General features: G+C 39.8%; 1 protein-coding gene across 2 annotated transcripts in view; it reads right to left on the bottom strand.

The window, feature by feature from the left end:
• The window catches only part of TECRL (trans-2,3-enoyl-CoA reductase like), a 59284-nt gene extending 37581 nt beyond the window's left edge, over positions 1-21703 (bottom strand). For both annotated transcript variants that reach the window (XM_005530301.3, XM_014259056.2), the window contains exons 1-2: positions 21414-21703; positions 8063-8114 (exon numbers count right to left, since the gene is read on the bottom strand). In XM_005530301.3, coding sequence (XP_005530358.1) covers positions 8063-8114; positions 21414-21647 — 286 coding nt within the window. In that variant the 5' untranslated portion in view covers positions 21648-21703. The remainder of the gene's footprint in view (positions 1-8062; positions 8115-21413) is intronic.
• Positions 21704-23516: the final 1813 nt, after the last annotated feature.

Below are 23516 nucleotides of genomic sequence, written 5' to 3'. Positions count from 1 at the left end.
ACCCTGCCTTAATCAACAGACACCTGTCTTATTAATGGACATGAGATTCTTTTCACACTAATGAAGGCCCACTGGGGCTTTTAGCATCCTGAGTTCCTTGAATGAACATTAAGCCCACGAGTCTGCTGAACACCAGGTTAACACTGGAAATGAGTCTGTTCTTCAGACAAAAAACATTAATATGTGAGTTTAAATTGATGTAGGAGCAGTTTTAAACCCAAAACTACTTTGGCATCTTCTTTTTACAGTTGAGTAGGCCTTAGTTCCTCAAGACTGAATATTCCTAGGGCCCAGATTACTTCTATAGGGCCTTCTACTGTAACTTTCTCAGTTGTTCCATAAGAACAAATATAAGACACATTGTAAATAATAACAGGCAATTCTGGTAAACAAATTTTGATTTTTTTTCATTTAGATCTGTCAATTAAATCTACTGTAAAGTCAAGAAAAGCAAAGAATCAAGCTATGAAATTTCCTTTTCTTAATGAGGCATTTAAATAGCATCTCGCATTTGTTCTCCAATTGTTTACATAGGATGTCATTTGTGATGCATTGTTGGAGCCCTGTAAATCTCAGCTGGGAACAATATCCCAGAGAGCAGAGGGGGACAGTTCTGCTTCAAGCTACATCGCAATAGATGCCTTTTCTTTTATTATGTTACTCATCTGTAATCCTGCTAATGAAATGCAATAATATCAGATGCAGCAGCTGTCAAAAAAGAGAGAAATAATGGGAATTTTCATTAAACTTTTTCAGTTGATCTTCACTTTTCCCATTGCTGATTTAAATATTGCTGGTTTTCTGAAGGTCATCTTATTTCTGTAAGGATTTAATGGATAGTCTGGCTTTTGTGTTTTAGAGACCTTACTCCCTCTGGTTCAATAGGTCATTAAACATATATTTAAGTCATTCTTTGTCCCAAATGTTTCTTACAGGATCACAGCCAAAAGAGACAAAAAATGCCAAGGTGGATGAAAGGCAGGTTAATTATTCTTATTTTATAGATGAGAAAATGAAGCTCAAAAGGGAGGAAATGTCTAGTACACAACCAACCCCTGTCAATAGCATGACTCCCATTGGTCAAGTCTGAAAGACCCAAGTCTAAAACATCACAATCATTTCAGCATTAATCAGGAGATTTCAAAAGTCCTAGGGGACCTTCTGGCTTTTATGATTATCTTTTGAAGACCAGCATCTTTTAAGCATCTGTCTCTGAAAGTCTTGTTTAAAGTTCTCTGTGCCCTGCTTCTAAATCAGCTTGGTGAGCCAAACCTCCACCACAGTGTCCTAATCTAATAATAAAATACTTTTTGCAACTGTGTACGTATTTCAGAAAGTGAAACATCATGGACACCTGATCAGATGCTTTTCAGACTTGTAGTGTCTATTTCTCCACAACTTTTAATGAGATTCAAGTGCTCAGCAGAGAAATGAACTGCAGATGCCTGGTCTGGTGCTCCCTCTCACTGTTGTTATCTCAGAACCCCAGCTAATAATGTCCAAATGCAAAATCTGGGTCTTAGCAGTGCCAAGAGGCACTTGTAGGGCTTTAATGGGAGGCTTATGACCACAGCTCAGGATGCACAATAGTGTCTGTGAAGTGCACAGAACCTTCTGGAGGGCATATGGGCTCCAAGCATTGTCTATCCCTCTTGGAACATGGCCAGAATTGTTTTTCCTGTAATTCCAACACAGAATTGGGTGTGGGTTGTGTGGTGCCTGAGTATAAGGTAAATCTTCATTCACTTTGAAGATTAAAATCATGAGGTTAACTCAGTTTGGCTTCTCCTTTCTTTTAAGAGTGTTAGGTCAATGATGCCATTCTCATTTCCTGACTGGCTGTTGCAAAGGACTGAAAAAAATTCCCAGCTTTCACATGAGGGCTTCAATTATTCTGACAGCCAAGCCATAAATTCAGGTCACATGAATCTGTACCAGCAGACAGACTCCTGTATTTTGTATAGAAAGATTTGCACAGATAAGCTGAGAGGAGGTCATCCTCCTGATGCTTCTCCCTGCACAGCATAGAAATGAAGGTACTGGATGGGCTGGTCTTGTGACTAAAACCCCCATCCTGAGGCAAGAATTTGGGTCCCTGTTCTGACAGGCACGTGCTGCACAGGCAGGAGGCAATTTACTCATGGATGAACTCTCTGATTGTGAGCTGGGAAGGAAGAGGGTAGCAACCAGTTTGAGTTTTGTGGCAGGAGCTGTTGCTTACTTTGTGCTTAGAGCTGGGAAGCAAAAAGTAAAGAATTTCAGAAGATAAAAGCCTCACTGTGGCAGTAACAAGAAATTCAAGGAGTTTCTAATAAACTGGGTTGTATTGACAGGCACAGAGAAGTAAAAAGATCTTAGAGTTGTGTCATTTGAGGGATACTGAAATTCATCAGGAACTAGCATCCTATTGATCTCTGCTGTGTGACTAAGACAAAAGAAAAATAAATTATAAATATAGTATGGAATAAATACCATGCTTCCTCCTAATCCAGTAATTTCCATTTACAAAGTCAACACAGATGAATGAGCAATTTACGCTGATGAAATCACCGTACTTCTTAGTGCCCATTTGTAATAACTGCCCATCCCCAGTGATTCGTTCATTGTGTGATTTCCAATTGAGTTGCTATGAATGCAGAGAGGGGAGAATTTATCAAAAACAATAGCTGGATGTGAATGCCAACCCAATGTGCTCTGAGAATCCATACTGGGGACGTAATGCTGGGCCTCTGAGCTCTGCAATCAGACACCTGCACAGCAGGGTATTGTCTGTCCTTTGGAAAACTCCTTCATATATGGATTCTGGGCTAGTGTGAACTACTTAGGACACAATCAGGGAGGAAAGAGTTTGAGATCTGAAAAAAGCTATAGACTTTGTAGCTGTCTTTTTGTCCGGGGAATGTGTCCAGCTCAAGGTGGTTCACGGTGGGATCAGATCATTGCCCTCTTTCAAATATCTTGGCTTTCTCAAAGCCTGATCTCCTAATATAGGACAGAGGAAAGATCCCTCTGGAAGGCTCTGTGCCCTAGATATAACTTATTTGGGTCTCTTTAGTTTTTGAGACACACGGCTGATTGACAGGCCAAGACTATGAAGTCAACTTTGCTGAGCCATAAATAGCATAATTCAGCTTCTCTGAGTCCCCAACAGATGTATTCATCAGGCACATGAGTCTCTCCAGGCATCAAAATTGACAGATTTCATTAACTTTCTGCAGCCTGAGAATCCAGCCGTAATAGACAGTGTGGAGAAATCAGAGGAGCTGCAGGTTCTCAGCAAGGCTGTGTTATCAGACAGTCCTGATTATACAGAGCCGCTGGGCAAGGACTGGCTTAGCAGTCACCGCTCTCCCTGGTACTGCTCCTAATGACTAATCCCCACAGCATCCTTTCTCACCTCTCTGAGCCTTGCAGTTTAACATCACAGCCAGCCTCCAGAAGGGAATTACGTGATGCAGTACAGTCATCCTTTCTCTGCATCCCACTCTCGTGTGTCAACACAGGCCTGGCAAAAAACAGCTACTCCCGATGCCCTTGCTATTGGAATCCTGATACTAGATTTCAGGTGTCATGAAAACCAGAAAAGTTGCACATTCAGAGCATGAAACCCTTAGTAGCCTTTTTAGAAAGGAGAAAAGTACTTCCTCCACTAAAGAATTTATTTTAGTACTCCTTGTGCCTTGAGCTGTGCTCACAAAGCCTGCCTTGTGATTTCTAAGCAATAGGAGATTCTCCTCCTTGCTCTTCACCCTGTCAGCTCGACTTCTGCTCTTCTGTGTTTTGAAGATCTGCTTCAGGGTTCTGGGTGAACAAGAACCTGTTGGTTTTAAAATGCTGCTCTCCCTGCAGCTGCTGAGGACTGAGCTGAGCACTGCTGATAGGCAACCGAGGCTAAAAGTGCAGTAACAGGTGGTAAGAGGTCATTTTGAAAAGGGAAGGAGGGATAATATGCACAGGGAAAAGAATTGTGTGATGTGGTACTTCTGCTTATGTTTGCCTTCTGAGACTGCATCTCCTTGCATTAGGCAATAAACCTCTTACTCAAGCACCTGGAAGTCAGTGAGAGTGTTTGACAGGCTTGGTGAAATGGTGTGGTGGAAGGGTGGAAGTCTCTGATCCACCTCTGTGCAGGCAGTCAGACAGGGTGTGCTCTGACCAGGCGGTGTGCAGGGTGACAGGATCTGCAGGCTGCCGGCTCTCCCATGGCTCCTGGGATACAGGCAGGATGAGAGCCGTAGGTAAAACCTGGCAGATGACTCCTAACACACTGCCTTACTGAAAGGAGGAGGCGAAAAGAGAGATTGGTCCCATCATGAAGAAGGAATTGCACTGTCTTTTTCTTTGTCCTCTCTCTAGAGAAAAGCAACAGAAAAGATTTCAGCAGCATTCCAGGGAACATGGCTCCCAGGATCACTACAGAAATACCTGTGAGGAGCAGTTATAAGATGGTATAGCAGGATTCTAAAGTTTCATATTGTTCAGAAATTATGCTGTTTATTCTTGAGTGCCATCTACTGACAATTCCAGTCTTAATGGCTTGCTTTCATTGATATCACTGATTATAAATGCCCTATATAACTTCTGTTAGCTTAGATGTTCCTTATTCCTTGAGCACTTTCTTTCCCTCTGCAGACCAGGATACCCTTGACATGATGTTTTCAGTTATCTCTTGGATTTCTCTTTTCCCTTCCACCCATCACCAGGATTCCTCCCTTCACTGCCTGCTCCTTCTGCCTAGAGAGCAATTTCTCCCTTCCCTATGCTCACCCTTCTGACATCAAAATGTAGCTGCAGTCGTGCTAGCCCCCTTGAGCAGGAGGTTGCCTCTATCAGTTTGTTACAGCACTGCTGAGATCTTGTTTCCCCCTTTCCTTTCTGTTCTTCCTCTTCTTTCAAGACCTTTTTCAGCAACTTTCATGTTAACCTTGAAAATATTTAATGATCACTGACTCCACTATATTACCTATTCTAGAGGTATTTTATTTTAGTTAGGTGATACTTGAATTAGCATTATTATTACAGTTTTTCATTTCCTATCTGTAAGATTTCCTCCCCCAGCAGTCCAATACATTTTGCAAAGATAAAAGTAAATTAAAGGTGAAAAGTTATTGCCAAGGACAAGAGCTCGGGAAGTTTAGCCTTCAAGATATTTCAATACAAGATATTTCTTTCTCCATTGAAAACATAACCTGTATAGATAAAGAAAATGCCAGGTAGCTAACTCATTATAGGCAACTGAGAAAATGGGTCAGGAGACTTCTTTCTCATACACTCAGTTTTTGGCTTGGTTCCATCTCTGCCAGCTAGCCAGAGGAATGAGGAAAATTCTAGTGAAGTTTCCTAATGCATGGCACCATATTGATTGAGGCTTCTTTGCCCGTGCCTCAGACAGCTCATCATGATGGCCAGTGATGCCCTGACACTCAGTTGCCTTTCAATTTTAGGCAGAAAATATCAAGCTGTAAAAGTGTAGACATTTGCCCACAACAAGCTTATATTGTGGAGCTCCTTCCCAGAGGGTTTTGCTGAGGTCAAAACTGTAAGTAGGTTTAAAAGGGATTAGACAGATCCATGGTGGGCAGGTGTGGTGTTTGCTATTAAGCATGACAGCCTGGCTCTAGCATCTGTTACAGAAAGCCCCTGTAGAGCTGATGGCTGGAGGGGGCTGCAGAAGGGAATCTGCTGTTCTGGGTTGACCCCAGATGGTGCTGCCAGTCTCCCCCATGGGCAGTGGCTACAGCAGCCACAGGGCATGATTAAAAACAGCTTCACTCTGGACAAAGCCTTTGAATTCCCATGAAAATAGCACTTTGTCTTAAACAGTTATTCTCCACTAAGATCCCTGAATCTCCAGTGATAAAACTGGGATTCCCCCCCTGAACTCAATGCCACAAAAAGCACAAGGTTAGGCCTTCCTGGGGTTGTTTCAGCAGAGAGAGTTTTGCTGAAGTGAGGGCTGAGGAGTATTTTCATATTTTCTCCTGGACTTCTAAATCCATATTCTGCCTTTTGTAGAAGCACACATCCAAACTAATATTTGACTAACTTAGAAATTACTTATCAGTAAGATAGCACGTGTCACTTGTATCTAATTTCTTTTATTTTAATGACTAACAGCCTGTGCTGCAATTCATAATCCAGTCTCTTTCCTCCTTACTTGAATCAGGCAGCAAAACCTTATCAGTGACAGAGATGATGCTTGTGAAATTGCTGCACAGGGGTTCCTTTCACTGAAGGGCTGACAAGATACCAGCTGAGGAGAAAGCTTAATTGCATGGGTGATCAAAGGAGAATGTATGAAGACAGGGAGACTGTAAGGGGGTGTGCGTAGGAGTGTGTTTTAATGAGAGATTATAGGGAAACATGTGAGTCTGGCACACACAAAATGACAGAAATGAATGCATGAGCTAGTACAAAATAGCATGCTAACCAAAGGCATCCACAGATCAGCTTCAGCCCCTTCTCAGCCCTTGCCTAGGAGAACTGTATTCTATTATCTGTCATCCCACTAACTATACAAAGAGAAAAAAGTGAAGGTTTGATCTTTGCAACTGGGAAAGGAGAGGGGGGGGAACCTCATGAGACAACAACATCCAGGCTGAACTGGAAAAGAGAGATCAAAGCACTGAGCTGAACTGAGAAGAAAGGACACAGGACACTGATATGGTGTACTCTCAGGAATGGGATGAATTGACGTAAAAAATGAGAATTTAAAAAGCATTGAAGGCACTTGCCAACCCTTGCATGGGCTGTAACACACTGCACTGACAGAGGTTTGGTTCGTGATGTGCACTGTGCATCGTTGTACACTTACTGTCTTACTTTATACTCAGCTCCACTTACATCACTGGGGGTACTTGAGGAGTAAGATGCCTCTTAATATCAAAACAGGTGCCATTAAAGTGGCTTATACACAATCTCACATCATTTTAGCCCAAATCCATTAAAAACCTCATTACAGTTATACTGGCATAAACCTCTGTGCCAGTGTTCTCCAACTGATTTAAACTGCATCAATATAAACCCAGTTTCAATTGATTTAAGAGATTCTAGGCAGAAGTGCACTGCATTTGACAAACTGCTGGGAGGACATACCCTTATTGAAATATTAAAACTTCCGCACTCGATCTTATCATATTCAGCAGTGTGGCTTTTGAACTTTTGCCATTTTGTATTTTACAAGCCCTTACAGGGAGGGAAAATAAGTAACTTTAGAGCAGTCAGGTTAACAGCCTTTCACTTCATCAACTGAACCCGTGTGCAACCACAGATGCCTTAAGCTTTAGTGTTTTATAAAACTATAAGGACACAGGAGAAGCATAATGCTTTTTCTACTTACCCTACTCTGAACTCAAGCATATTAGTGGCTGACAACCTTTTTTTTCTTTTTTTTTTTCTGTAAAAGGCATCTAGCCTTTAGTTGAACACACCCTGTTTTCATGTTTTTATTATTTAAAATTTTTTTATTAAATAAATAATTTTTATTATCATTTAAAAATAATGAAAGCTCAGTATCTAAGATGCCATCCGCTAGACCAGGTCGCTCAGTGCCCCATTCAACCTGGCCTTGAATCCTTCCAAAGACAGGATATCCACAGCTTCTATGGGCAGCCTGTGCCCATGCTTTGCCACCTTCACCATAATTTCTTCCATGTATCTAACCTAAATCCAGATGTTATGTAATCACTCTCAAGTTCCCCACTACAGCAGCTTTCTGGTCCACATGGTGAACCATTCTATTGTTGTTGAAGTTTATCCAGTATAACACTGAGAGAAGAAATGCTGTGCTGGTCTTGAAATGACACCATGTAATGTTAAAAACAAGATAAAAACTACTGCCCCTCATGTGCTGGTAGTGATAAATTATGCAGTTCTCTCCTTCCAGTCTCTCCCATCTGCAACAGCTACAATAGAACCTTAGTTCAAACACTATTCTTATTGAGCACTGGAGCTGTCAGGCTAGTCTCTGCTTTTGTGTGAGATTCATGAAAAATAAATTTGACAATTTCTCTGAGTGAAAGGCCTCTAACCATGTCTCCAGCCTGGTAACCACAGTACTTACATGCTTTGTGAAATTTGTGTTTCACATCAAGAAGGGTAGATGCTGGAGATACCTGGAAAATAAAGCAAAATACATGCAGATTAATTTTTCTTTATTCTTCACTTTGGGATCCCTTCTCCAGTCCCCTAATGAAGAGATGTTTAAATTTGTCTGCAAGCCCTTCAGGCTAAAATGCAAAAAAAATCAGCAAGTTTGTTTTCACAGGTTGGTATGTTATTAAGGATTGTTAAAATTTGACTTATACATCACATGGGCCACCTCTGCTTGGTCAATGGAAGGGCAAAATCACAAGGGTCAAGAGGGAAATCTGCTGGCCCTGTCTGATGCAATAATTGCTCCCTAGATCAAACCAGTAGGAAAACTTGAAGGGTTCAGCTTTAAAATTAGGTTCAAGCATGCTGAGGTCCATGTCCTAGAGACATAGAAGTGTTCTGTGGAGAGGGCAGTAGCAAAAGTGGTAGGTTCTGCTCTTTCTGCCTGAAATGAATTTGCCTCTGCATGCTTTTGTTCATGTGCACTGAAGCAATTCAAGTGTTACAGTTTTAGAGGGCAGTCTGGAGGCTTTTTAGGCTTTATTTTATTATGTATATTGATTTCTTAATATACTTTGTGCAAATTACCTGAGAAGCACATTTAGAACTTACTAAAGCAAAAGACTTAGATTTGCCTTTTGTTTAGAAGGAAAGGCAATGGGATTCTTGAGGAAGTAGCATGTTGAGCTACTTATTAGTGGATTGTGACAATAACCATGCAAACGAATAGAGAACATAACAAATACTCCTAGTAGACATCACTTAGTACCTTAATATAGGTCGTTCTGTTGAAAAGACTGAGTTTGGAGAAATACTGATGCAACAAAATAAAACTGCTGACTCTATAGCAACCAATCAGTACAGAAAGAAAAGTTTATTCTTATGTAATTTGACACCCCACACAAATATACAATATATGTGCTATTAGTACTTACGAGTAACACAACTTGCTTTCAGTAATATGAACAGGCAGAGAGCTCAATACAGATTTCAGTGATAGAAAAATGTAAAATGACACCTGTGCTAAAGGGTAGTAAAGTACAGATCTTTTCTAAGATTTTTCTTGGGTATAGATGAGAACACTTTATTTTCCACAGTTGCGGAGGGTTTTACTGGGCATTTACAGAAACTGCTGTAAATGAAATTCCACTTAAACCCTGACTTGTCTCTCTGATGTGGCTGCTAAGCAATGCCAACTCCAGCCAAATCAAGGCCTAGGCTCCTTGAAACCAAGGATTACCTTTTCCCTGTCCCCAACACCTGTGTTGGCCCAAACCATGCTGAACCTTACTAGGCCAGGCAAGAGACACTGCCCTTGGAGACCCTTTCCTTCCTAGCTACAGGAAACAACAGAAGAAACCATTTTATCTTTCTTAGTTTAAAAAGGAAAGAAAATTTTTTAGATGTGTTTATTGCACTTAAGCCATTCCATGCAACACCCAGTAGAGCAGCACATCTCCCACCGTCTCCATGTATTTTTCTTGTCCTGTGTGCAACCTCTGTGGACTTGAATACTGGAGCTGGGGGGGTTATGTTCTCAAAACCTCTAAAAATGTCTGAAATTGCTTTCTCACACTTTGTAGTCTCACACCTGTGAGGCCTGGAGCCCAGAATCCATCAGATACGGTGCAAGCACTGTTAGCTGGCAACACCTATTCAGCATAAAAGCCTGCAGACCAAAATCTGTCATGTGTCCTAGCACAGGGCAGATGGGCAGGTATTCAGGGCTGGCATTGCCAGCTGAAGGATGGGGATGGTCTTTCCCAGTTGGATGGAGGATGAGATGGCCTTCTAAATGAAGTATAAGTCGCATTGCTGCAGGGCCTGCAGATCCCTACAGATCACTGCGACAGGTTCTGGGATAGAGCAGCTCGGGCCAACCCATGCTCTGGAGAGCTGATCAACCGATTTAGGCAAAGAAAGCTGAAAAACTGTAAAGTTTAGCACGCTTACAGAGCAGGGCTTGCTCAAAACAGAGGCCAGGTCTCTATCTCCAGCTCTCCTGAGTATGTTTTGACTTCAGGGCAGAGCTGCTCTCAATCTGTTCAAAATGTCTAGCCCAGCCCTTGTTAGCAGCTCTACCTTTACATCCCCCTCCCTTTTCTCATCCTGAGACAATCAGTGCTTTCTCCCCTCCAAATCCTGCTATGGCAGCAACGGGATTTGTATCACCTAACTTCAGCTGTTTAAAAAATTAATCCAAGCTCATGTCTTAGGTCTACCTGTGGAACCAGCCACCTGCCTCAGGTGTTTAAAAGCTACAACGTGCTTGCAGTGTCCTGCTGAGCCCCAGGAAGCTGTGAGTGTGCCCCTGGGGTGTGAGGAGCAGCATCCCACGCCACTCCCCACCTCCAAGGTGGTGCAGCAGCAGCTGGAAGGGCTGTGCTCTGTACATCATGAGGCAGAGCTCATGAGCAGGGCACCGCTGTGCCTGGCTACATCCAAGCTGCTTTAGGCCAGAGCTGGTTTAAGCACTGCCAGCCCGTGCCCGGAGATGTGCTGGGCTGGAGAGCGGTCTGGCAGCTCTGTGCGGCTCTGCACAGGCTGCGGGGACCCGGGAGGGAGCAGAGCTCACATCCAGCCAGGAGGGCAGCAGGACACTTGTTCCATGAGCCAGCTGCCTTCGAGAAGGACCCTTCCACTTGAGACAAACTACACAGGTCGTGAGCTGAAAAATAACACAAATACTTTCCCACTTCAGAATGGGCCGTGACATAGAAGAATTGCGGTGTCTTTTCCCAGGCAGAATAATGAGGCTATAGCAACAAAAGAATGAAATACATTTTTTTATGATCTTGATAATTCTGTGTCCTTTTTTAAAGACCTCATGAAACAACCAGTGAAGTTATAGTTTCTAATATTGATCAATGAGAAGATGGATGCTGAGACACCAGCTTACAACTAAGAGTGTCCTCTTGGTAGACCATTAATTATCTTTTGTTCTTTTCACTGTACATCAATACAAGCTAAGGAATTGTAAGGACCGGGAAAACATTTGCTCTTATTACCCTTTGTGCTAACTGAATAAAACACCCTGGAATATTTCACTGTAATTATTAGTCTTACTCTCCTTTCATTCTGTCTGAAAGTGTTAAAACCCTTTCTTTCCTCTATTTCAGCACTTTACAAATATGCAAAGGCAAAGCAGAGTGAGAGACCACCATTAGTCTGTTTAAAGCAAGACGGATTTCTGCTCTAAGTTGGTATGTATCTTCCACAGTCTGATGGTCAAGCCAGTTTTTCCCTTCTTCACTTTTAGTCTAACACCTGATTTAAAGTGTAGTCAACTTTCCAATAAGTGACTGTCATGTGTAAGGTACAAGACTACTTTTTTTTCTAAATGTTATGAATAAGTGTATATTTTACAGCTGTGGGTTGCAGTCATTACACTTTTTATTCAGAAAAGGATGACTTCAAAATGTCAAATCCTGCTTTTCCTGTACTTTCACAGCCAGAAAACTTTTACTTTTCCATTTGAGGCAACTTTTCATTTACAGGAATTCAAGAATTATAGGACCTCCTGGGTCATCCATACCAGTTCTGTTCTTTCTTCAGACACCAATGCACAAAGCATCACACTTCTTTTTAAGATTTAAAATACCAAATTTGTATTTTATGCTATGACTGAAGTTTGAGCACTAAGTAGAAGATATTAAGGGAACTTAATACTGCCTTTTGTGAGTGCAAGCTAATCAGATAGTTATCCACTTTCATACCTCTTTCACATTTATAAAGCAAGGAATTATGCCAGATCTGGTGATCTGTATGTAATTGCATCACTTAGTACTTGCACTAAAGAACTATTGTAGGGGTCAGAGGTCAGCAGAATATCAATAAGAATATGAAGAATAGAATTTCAGCAAATAAGTAATCTTTCATTCAACATTTCTCTCTGAATACTTTTTTTCTCTTTGTGACACGTCAGTACCACTGCACTGCTGAGTCACCTGCTTTGTAACAGGAATTTTCCATAATTGCAGAAATTCAGAAATTCTGCCACTCCAGTTGCTCATTAAGCACTGCCCCATCTTCAGCAGGGTAAATTTGTTCAAAAGGGTGACATCACTTTATTGCAGCTGAGGATCTGGCTGCAAAACAGATAACCAGCTAATGGGAAATTAGGTAAAAAAGCACTCAACAAATACTTCATCATTACTGCTTATGCACCCTGTCCTTGTTATGGGACCTTGCTGTATTATAAGAAACCAGCAGCATTCCACAGAAAGTTAATTAGAAAAACACCTGCTCTAGCTGGTCTCTGTGTTCTGTGAATTTGACTTCTAGATCAGATTGGCTCTTTCTTATTGTCAAAGTCAGAATTAAAAACTGGGAACTGGTCTGTTTTAACCTTTCCCAGTGTGTCCCATGCTGCTCTCTTGGTGAAGCAGTGTGCTGATCATGCCCAAAGAGATATAAATAAATGAGCTCACCATGGAAATGACATGGAGGTAACTACATACAGACAAGTGCTGTCAGCAGCTACACAAGGGCTTTCTCTGGAATCCAGTATTTTACTCAGTAGGCTGCAGTGAAGTGGCTACCAAACAGCTGGCTCTGACCTCCATCCAGCCTTTCTGAAGCAGGAGACATTGTGAATTATGGTTTGAGCTGAGGTAGTTTCCAGCACACCTACGTAAGTAGAGGGCTGTCTCACTGAGCAACCTTCCAGATTATTATCTGGTCACATGAACCTTGGCATATGAGATAATCTGACTGACTAATATTTCCAGTGATTATGGGCCAAATTAGCTAAGAATACACATAACCACATGCTTGCTGCGTGCAGTCATGTCAATTTACACCAGAGCCAAGTTTGGCTCTAAAGATGATTAATTGTTTTTGTACTGCTAGTTGGGTATTTCTATTAAAAACAAAAAAAAAAAATCTTCTCTCTTTGCAAGAAATTTCCTGAAAAAGTATCAGACACCAAAACGAGCTTTTTCTCTCTCTGCTAAAGATGAGATGGAAGTAATGAGAATGTAATTCATTAGCAGAGAGAAGGTGTGCAGAATTCAACATGTTCACCTATTTCTGAGCAAATCTGACTATATTGGTACATCCCCATGCCCTCTGACCTTTTATTAAGGGGAGCTCAGTAGGTTTACTGCTCATCTCAGCAGCCGAACAGCAGAACCTGTCTCTGTCACAACACTTTTCTACCAGGGAAATGGAATTTTTATGGCAAAAGCCTGGATGGATGGATGTGTAAATTTGTGTTGACTTCAAATTTTAAAAATGGAATAAAAATGTATAAAAAAATCTGCTTCTGGCACATGCTGGGAATTAATTTTGTTGTTTTATATTCATTATTTTTATTTCTCATCTTTATGGAACTTTCATTACTTCTGCATTATTTTATGACACATCTATCGTGATAGTGCAAAATAGTATAACACATGGCTCTCATGTCATTGAAAATAACCCAACAGGAAATAATATGCAAATAAATGCACTATTAAGTTGTAAAATAAATTGAACTTGAAATATTTAGTGTGTCATAACAGATTGAAATATTTCAAAACTAATTTGTAATGCAATCTCCCAAATTCTACCTCATAAAATATTCAAGACTCATTTTTTTTACTGTCATTTTCAAAGAAAACATTTGAGATATGCACTTAAAATAGCTGACAAAAAATAAAGTAAAATAAACCACAAACAATAAAATAAACTTTAAAAAAATATTTTACTATAAATAAATATAGTGCTCTTTTAATGAATATAGTATAAATAATAAAGAATGAGAAACAGCAATTTTGACCCATACTTCTCAGGAAGAAAGTGAGGCTTAGGGTGGTGTTTATGTTTTTGTTGGGATTTTGATTGCCAGTTCTAGCACAGATAAAGCATATGGCTTAGCTGTGGAACCTCTGAATTTATCTTCCCTTTTCTGTCAAATGGCTGTATAGGTTTTTGTTTGCTTTTTTATATCTACACACATGGCTAAAATTAAAAAATCAGGAAGTGCACCCAAGAAACTCAACTAATATTTAGCACAAGATGGTCACAATCTGTTTGGGGACTGCTTGAAGTAAGAAAAGCCAAAAGATCAACCAATTCAAAAGAAAATTCACAGAAGAATATATTTTGGCAAATTGAGTGATTCTGTGAGCAGCAGGGCTAATAAAGCAGGTCCATGGAGGGAAGCTGGAAGCTGAGAAGCAGCAGAAAGGAACGGGAAATTAGGGTGATATATGAGAACAACCAGGCAGCATCAGGTCTGTTAGAAATCCAAGTACTTTTCATTATTCAATACCAAGTGCAATGAAGAGATGCTTGCTGTACTTCTGGTAGAGATTCTCTGACTGCCACAACTTTGTTCTTTTGAAGCACAAAATTGCAGCTGTTAAGGAAGAAAAGCTTGCATTTTAAGGACTTTTTAAAGTCCAAAATTGCTTAAACATAGGCAGACATAATAATAGCATTAACATATATTGCTGTCTATTTACAGATCCATGACTACATGGCTCAGGTGTTTCGTGAAGAATCACATGTCGGATTTCAGAGAGAACCTGAAGCATGTTCTGATGGAGCAGTCAATCACATGCAGGACTATTTTAATGCTAATAATGTCTATAAGAGATGCCATTATGCACCTAACTTTCCATCATGGGCTGTGCCGTTAGCTATTAGACTAATAAAACACCTACGGCTCCCTACGGTCCTGTATTGCCCCAGTACATTTATAATTTGCAATAATCTCTGAATTATCTCTGATGCAATAAGGCAAATGTGCAGCTTGGGTAAAATGTAACTTTGGTGGGAAAGAGGACATTTTCACACTGTCTGGGAATCTGTCTCTACAGATACAATTTTGGCAATATTCACTGCTCTGGTGGCGTAGCTGGCTTTTGCTGCTGGCCAGAATGTTCAGAAAGAGTTGGAGCACTACCAGTGTCTCACAAATTCACTCTTGTTTTTGCTGAACTTTGAACGCAACTTTAATTTTTTTGAATATTTATTATATTTACTTCTTTATTTCTTCCCCCAGGCTTAGGCTGGTTTTTATCTAAAATAAGAGATGTATAAAACCTGTCATTTAAAGGCACTTCTAAGCTTTGATTAGTATCAGCTGAAGCATTAGTCATCTGTTGAAGCTTCTGTAATTCTTTAAATTATCCCTTTGCAAATGCTAAATGCCCTAAAGTTACCAGATTCTCCCCTCCCCAGTCTCTCTCTTCTAGAAAAATCAAAGGCCATTTCTCCAGGTATTCCATTTAAAAAGCCGTCTCACAGCAAGCAAAAAGTAATATGTATAGTTGCCTCTTTTCATCTGAAACCATCTGTAGCTATATTGACATTAAAATTATGTGAATTTCTAGCAGAGCAGGAAGAATTAAGTTCTTTGCTTGCATAGCTACAACATTGCTACAACAGAATTTGAATATGTTTACTTACTTTACCGAGTATAAGTAATAACTGAGGAAGAAAGTACTATTGTCATCAATTCCAGCATTGTGGGCTGGGCATAAGATTCAATTCTTACAGGCAGGAAAAGACACAGATTTTACAAATGTATTTTTTCCTCAGTGCCTCCCAGCAGGGACCAGATCCCTATTGTGCTGGATGCTGTGAAAATGTGCAGTGAAAGACACAAGGCACCATGAAATCCTCCCTCCAAAAGGAGGTAAAAAGAGAGCATTTCCACAGCAATGAGCCTGCATCCAGCTATTTTTGTGTCTGTGTTCCTTCAGCCATTTTGCTGTGGGAATTGCTGCAGTGTGGGACTCAGCATCCATGTCTCACTATGGAAGCCCCCTACTTGGACACAGCTGGTTATTCAGCCCCTTTTGGCATCTCTGGCATCAGAGGTGGAACACCATTAATGAGAGAATGCTTGAGTGAGAGAAATTATGATAAAAATCCTCTGCATGAAACGAGACTTCTGTGGATGGTCACAGGTTCTGCTCACTCTCCACAGAGAGTATATAGTCCTCTGAAGTGAAATATTAGAAGTGAAAGATTTAGGGGGGAATAATACTTTAAATGGCCACGAAAGTATTAATCTGTTTCCTGGGAAAGGACTTCTTTACTTTGCTTCCTTAGAATGAGGCTAATGGAAAGAATCTGACATTAGAGGCAATGTTCTGGTACTGCAGAGTTCCTTTGCAGAGTTCCATTGCCTACTTTAATGACTGCATTTGCTCACCTAAAATGAATGTGGTATGTCTAACCTCCAAGCCGTGATGTGAGAAGTTATTTTTGTTTGCCAGAGCTGACTGTGCAAAAGAGAGACAGTGATGACTGCTCTCCTCAGCTGTTCACTTTCTGTGACAGAACGGCCACTCACAGGCGAGAGGAAGAGATTTCTGATACCAGAGACAGCATTTCTGCATGCAAATAGCTTTGCTGACATGCCAGTGGAAATTCATTGTACTGTTAAGCCATAGCATGCAGGTACAAAGACACTGCTGCCTCAGGTGTTTTCCAAACAAACAAAAAAACAAAACAAAACAAAAAACCAAACAAACACAAAAAAAGCTTATTAACTCCTTCGGAGACAAACAGGCCTTTCAGAGTAATCAGAATAAGCCCTAATTCATCTTTGGCAAAAGATGTAGTGATATATACACTGTAATATTTAACTGCAAGAAGTGTTGAGTAAGTACAAGTGATCGGGCTGAGGCATAGACTTGTGTCTATGCAAGGGTGCTTTAATTCCCTAAAAATAACAATATTCCCATAACATTCATTGTAGGCAATGGCTACAACTCACAAATATATAGTTAAAAGTTCCTCCAGTGTGTACTGTGAACCATAAACGTTCAATTATCACTAACTGGGTTTTACAAAGAGATTGCAGTGGGTTGAAGGCACTGGGTAGAGGATGAAGAGCTGGTTTAAGGAACAATAGGAAAGTAGCCTCCATTATCTTCACAAAACATCAAGTAAAGAGGCTCTTCCTGCACATCTGAAGAAGCAAAATCTCTTCTGCAGGCAAACATAGAAGTGTTTTGAAAAGGGGGGTCACTGCACAATAGCCAAAACCTGAGTTTGTACCTCTGTTTACCGCTTAACTTGCAAAATCGTACAGCACAAAACTACTGAGCTCTGAGGCTTTTGATGGGAAAAAGCTTTCTCTGCTGGTTTCCCCAGAGGTGATTTATTCTGTAAAAACTGTACTGTGTAACACTTTCTGCCTTAAAAGCAACTCATGCAAAGTTAATTACATTGCACTATGTTCGTGGGAAAATACATTTTACTACAAGTTAATTTGAAGAAGAAAATATTATACAATGAATGCTATAAAAGAAACAGTTATGAGTTGCCTTAACAGCATTTATAAATCAAATCAGTGCACATCGATAACTTTAAAACCAACCTACATCAGGCTTTTGGAACAATATATGAGTAATACAGTTTTTAAGTAGCCATGTATTTTTCATGAGTTGTGGGTGGCAAAAAAAAATGTGGGGTATTTGTTAAAAAGTACAAAAAGGAGTTATTTTCTTTCATTTATAAGACTTGATGATTTTTGCATGTTCTGCTGTTTTCTGTGACTTTTTGGAAGCAACACAGAAGCCAAAATCCTTAGATATTTTTTGTGCTTTTTAATTGAAAATATTTCTTACAAGAAATCTTTGATTACACGCTTTCCTGTTTACACAGAGATAGGAATATCATCCATACAAATAAATAAATTGCAAGGGCAAAAAGGGACTTTTGATCATCTAGGCTCACCTGCTGTTTTACACTGGCCAAAGAGATTTATTCCTTGCTAAATACTTCTTTCACTCATTGAGCAAGAACCCTGTATAATTCATGTTTCAGCTACAGAATATTTTCACTCAAATGCAGTATTGCTGTGCATGTTAAAGAGCTGAAGATTGGCCCACAAGACACTCAACTCTTACTTAAAACTGTAAAAATATGGGCCAAATTTCTTGGCTAAATTTTCCTAATCGTAGCTTTTAGTCATCAGCTCTTGTAAGGCCTTTGGCTGCTTGGGTAAGAACCTCTCTGCTCAGAGACATCCTCTACTGGGTCTGCCTCCCTGAGGAGCAGGGAAAAAAGGAAGGAAAACCCAGAATGTTGTCCTGCACACTGGCCCAGACACTTAAACTCTTGTCCTGTTATGGGCAGTGCGTGGAGCAGGAGGCTGCTCCTACCCCTCCTCAAAACTTCAGTGCCTAGTCCCAAGACACCTCCTCTGAGCATTTATGCACTGCTTTTAAGGACAGTTGTAGCCTAAGTTTAAATAGCTTTCCCTGCTTGGAGACTTCCTCTAGTTTGGGGACATTTTGTAGAAGAACTGGAAAAAAGAAAAACTGAAGCTGGTTTGTGATTCCTCCCCATCCCCCAGAATCAGAAGCCTCTTCTCCTTGACATATCACCTCAGAATTCATTTCTTGAGCAGATCTGGGGAAAAGGGTCTCACACTGCTATTATTTGTCTCCTAAATTCTTTAAGTAACTCACTGGAAAAGCTTGTGTGTACCAAACTACTTGCATAATGTCATATCCATAGCAGAAAAAGTCCCCAGAGCAGGTTGACAATATTAAACAAAAGAAATTATAGTCCTATAAAGAATTTCATGTTCACAGCATGCATGTGCAAAATAAAATGCCAGTGTTGCTGACTCATGTGAATTTAAATTTTGCGAGATTAGGTAATTTTCCTCCAAACCCAGCTCCAACAGGAGATGGCTATGGGACCAAAATATCTGGGATTTTTTTCTTCTGCTTCCTTTCAGTATTTTTTTCTGCCTTTCCTAGTTGTGGAAAAGCCTGCAATATGATGTGAAGGCGTTTTAAAGGCATAAAAAACATATATGTATTTATTATGTTCCTTGAAGTTAAAGACAATCAAGAATTTTTAATAACCACTTAATATATGTGACTGATTCTTCCCAAAATTATAAGATAGGTAAGAAAACCCAAAGAAATAATGCTATTTTTCCTTTTTCAAATGGAGAATTAATTCAGAGACTTAGCTGTTCTGGATTCAAAACTTTGGATTGATGCCAACTGATTTCTCAAGATGACACAGCCAAACATACCTTTTATAAATCCCTGATACTGCATTGAGGACAGGAAATTATTTCTTGCTAAATAACAGAATTAGTTAAATATACCATAACTTTGCAGACTTTATAGAGCTCCCATTAATCTGAATGGGATTCATAGGCACATGCAAGAATCTCATAGAAGCTCAACCTCTTGGAAGCAGCTCTTGGTGTTTAACCACAGAGCATTAAGCATTGAATCACTCTGCCTGAGTTTCTGTTGGGTAGAGAAAGAAAAGGTTCTTCTCTCTTCCATTATAATACAATTTTCCCTTTAAATTTATTAATCTGAGAATATTATAAGTGCATTTGTTAAATCATAATATTCTGAACCACTAGCAATATGCAATAAGAGTCTACATACATACATTTTAAAATCTATGGTTCCTATTCTGTGCTGGCAAGCAGTAATTACGTGCATACTCGAGAAATTAATCATAACTTATCTCACAAACAGAAAACAGGCATTACAAGTGTCATGTTGGGTCTGTACCAGTTACATTTAATGAAACAGAAAATTATGCATAATCCAGTAGACCCTTCTCTTGTGTGCTCTAAAATACAACTGAAATTAAGTTCACCAATACTAACAAGGGTTCATGGAAGCAAGGAACTCAACTTCTATAACATCAAGGTTAAGTTAGGAAGGGATTATCACAGCAAATAAAGGGGTTTAAACAGCCAGGTGTATGAGCATTCAGAAACCAAATTCTTTAAGCAGTCTTGGAAATCCCAGCCTTGTACTATACATGTACCAATCCCTTGATACTATACCAAAAATATTTTTTTTTTAGAAGTCCATGCTGCTGGCCATGTAAAGTGAACATATATTCCTGTTTTTGAGCAGAGACTTCCAGGTGTTATTGCTACGCTTTGTATATTTTACCTCTGAATAAAGAGTACTTAGCAATCACCACTCATGTCTTTCTTTTTACCGCTGCAGGGGCAGAGTCCATGGTCTGGAGGAGGTGTAGAAAATCCTCAGGGTCAGAAAAACTCAGAATAAAGATTAAAACACAGGTCTGGTATCATCCCAGCAGCATGCAGCATGGAAGGATTCCTGAAACACTGCTCTTTGCTTAATGCTGTTTCCATACTATACTTCTTTTAATGACATTATAGGAAAGCTCAAGATAAGAAACAGATTTGTCTTTCTTCTGATCAAAACCTAATTCTAAATGTATGTAGATAAGCTAACAACTATGTAAATATCACTCAATAAAGTAATGTGAACACTACCCTCAGAATTGTTATTAACAGTCATCCTATTTGTTTGACCATTATGTGCATGTTTCCTCTTTGGCTAGATTTTTAAAAATAGCAAAAAATATTTTGCCCCGTTAAGAATGAACAAATGAGACATTTACGTTTAACTAGGCACACAAATTGCAAAAACACCCTTTAAATGACCAAGAACACTGGAAATCTGGTAGTATTCCACCCTGCATGTTTCAAAGGCATTAAATTAAACATTTGAAGCAAACTTATCTACCTGTTCCAGCTGTTGCCACTGAGGATAAGGGATTTTTTTTTTTTCCTAGAAAAACAGTAAGTCTCAAAACTCCACTAATTCACTGAAAAATTCCACAGGGTAGATAGATTAGGATTCCCATTTTCATGACATGCAAGAGACCAACTCTTTCACAGAGGGACAATGAATTGCAAAAACTGTGATGAAAATATTTAGGAAGCATTTTTTAGCTGTTATTCATGGGCTCATAAACTTTTGTCCTACCCAGTCCTCTCATCCTACTTATGCAATTTGGCTGTAGTTTATATTTCTTTTTACTCACATTATTCAAACAAACATACAAACCAAACAAAAGCTCAAACCACCTCTTTCAGCTAAGACCCTTTTTTTAAAACGAAACATTTTTTAAATTGCCAGGTCCAATCTAATAAGCAGGGCACAGCTGAGTACATTTAGGTACCAGCAAGTACTCACAGCATTGCAGAGATGTTAGTCTTTACAAATGTATTAAAAACAAGTATCCATTCTGAAACAAATGTTAAAGTATCATGCTCTGAAACAGGCACTGTAATCTAAGTGTCAAGAGTCAGCCTAAGGACATAACTCTGAGTCCACAGAGCTGCCAGGAAGTCTAAAACAAACCAGTGCAGGATTATTTGTAAAAATCCTGGAGAAGACCAGCCCAGGGTTGTGACTCACAAGGAATTGTTAGTGTGTCCCAGAGAAAGGAATGCAAGTACTTCTAGTACAGAATAAGACCACAACACACTGAAAAGAGAGTCCCTGAACTCTGGCGCCGTGTGAACCAGGCACAGCCCCAGCGTGCTGGGATAATGCACTCACCTTGTCCACAATGCAGATCTGCTTCTTGCTTTGCATATCAACAATCTCTACTTCAAAGTACGTGATTTTTGAATGTTTGAGCGCTGGTGATGGTTTGATTTGGCCAGCAGAGAGCACCAGCTGAGATAAGTTGAAAAAAGAGCGTGAGTCATTGTGAGACATGGACAGAGCTCCTCCATGGGCTGCGAGATCCCGACTGTGTTCTGGAGTGCTGGGATTCTGCCTCTTGAGCATGGTGTGACCCAGCAGCAGCGATCCTCATATCAGCAAGGGACAGTTCCAGGGGAAAATGTTTCCTCCCTGCATCAGTTAAATACAGCCACAGACTGACGAGACACAAAAGGTCAAGTGGCATTCCATTTTAAGTGTACTCTCTTATTTAGCAGGAGTGAAAACAATGGCTCCGTAATCCACGTCTATATTTAATCTGCTATCGTGATGTCCTGTGCTGATGCTGCTGCTGCTTTCTTATTTTCTTTTTTTCATTTTATTTAAAACAGCATTTGAAACAAGACATCCTGAAATTCCCTATTAACAGATGGAATTCCATCTGCTATTAGATGCTGGAATTCCAGAGCCCCACAGGGGCAACCAGAAATGGATGTAGTAAATTCAACTATTACCTACTGAGACAGATGTTTAAAATGTCCACGTACACACACATGTACAGGTATAAATGTCACCTATTCTAGAATCATCATCATCAAATGTCATCTTATTCTAGAAATATCTACTAACAAAATAGCATGAGTTCATCAGCAAAATTTAGGGGATACTTGCAAATATCTGCTTGGCTTTAGATTATCTGTTATCTGTATCTATACTATGGATTTTCTGTTATTTAATGGGGTAGAGCTTTCCTTACAGTTCTGCCAGGGAAAAGTCAACTGAAGGAAAGGAAATTATAACCTTAAAGGCATTCCTTCAGGACTTGGATCATTTTGCTATTTTCCTATTCTTTTCTGACAATTTTTACAATGCAAGTCTGCAAAAAAACAAAAGCAGCTTTAATAGTAAAAATAAAGACTACATAAAACAACAAATTTTCTCTGAAGCAGCTTCCCCAGGCCTTGTTTAAACTTCATTTCTCCATGTATGGCTTTTTAACAGGATTTAACAGAACTAGCAGAACTTTTCCATCCTGAAACTCTCCCTAAATTTCCCTGGGCTGCCTAGGATTATAGTGTTAGAAGGGCACCATGAGTTTCTGCAGACGGCTCTTTCCACAGAGTAAATTCTGAACACATTTCTCCATGGTAAAATCTCAGGAAAACTACGATCACTTTTACAAAAATCATATGGGTTTGTTACACTGAGGAAATTAATTAAGTGGAAAAAAGCTTCCACAAGGTAAAAGTCACTACACAACTAGCACCCTCTCTGGGATGCAGGGTGGAAAGAGAACAGGTCTGTTTTCTTTGATTCTGCTGTAACTTAGAGAAAATTTAATGGTTCTTTAGCCATTAGTTCTGACTAGAGGAGCTAACCCCAACTCATAGCTAAGATGCTTTATGCCCACATGTCCTAATAAATTTTGAAGTAGCTTAGACTGAGAGAAAAGTCCCCAGTGCTTGGTGATGCAGTCGTGCAGACTTGGGATGCCTTCACTGGATTTGTTAATGGAAAGCCCTGACTGGTTGAATGCAGACATACAAAATTATCGATCCCCTACTACAAAAAAAACAGGATTAGATTTTGACTATACTGAAATCAGTTAGTGTCTTGCCATTGGTGCAGAACATCTGAAGTGCAGTCAGCATCTAAAGGAAAAAAGCAGCTAGACTTGAACAAGATTATATCACATCAAGGAAGTTCACCTGTATCCGAGGTTAAATGGAAGAGGTTCAAGGAACCATCACCTTGGTGGAGTCAATATAGCAAGCAGAAATTTTGGTATATGCTAGTCACAACAAGGGAGAATGACAAGTTATTGTCTTACTGTATAGAGCTTTCTCAAAACTGCCACCTAAAGACCACAGAGCACACAGGTCCTAAAATCCAAGTGTGAGATACACTCATTTGAACAGGCTACTCTAAAGAAACTGTACCAACTGTACAAGGAGTGTGACAAACTGATATAATATCCTCTTTTAGCTGTAAGAT

This window comes from Pseudopodoces humilis, chromosome 6 (assembly GCF_049639895.1).
Source record: "Pseudopodoces humilis isolate 2021_Gansu_Grassland_sample_001 chromosome 6, ASM4963989v1, whole genome shotgun sequence".
Classification (NCBI taxonomy): domain Eukaryota; kingdom Metazoa; phylum Chordata; class Aves; order Passeriformes; family Paridae; genus Pseudopodoces; species Pseudopodoces humilis.
The sequence above is the reverse complement of the archived record's forward strand: the minus strand, read 5'-3'. Positions and strand labels throughout refer to the sequence as shown.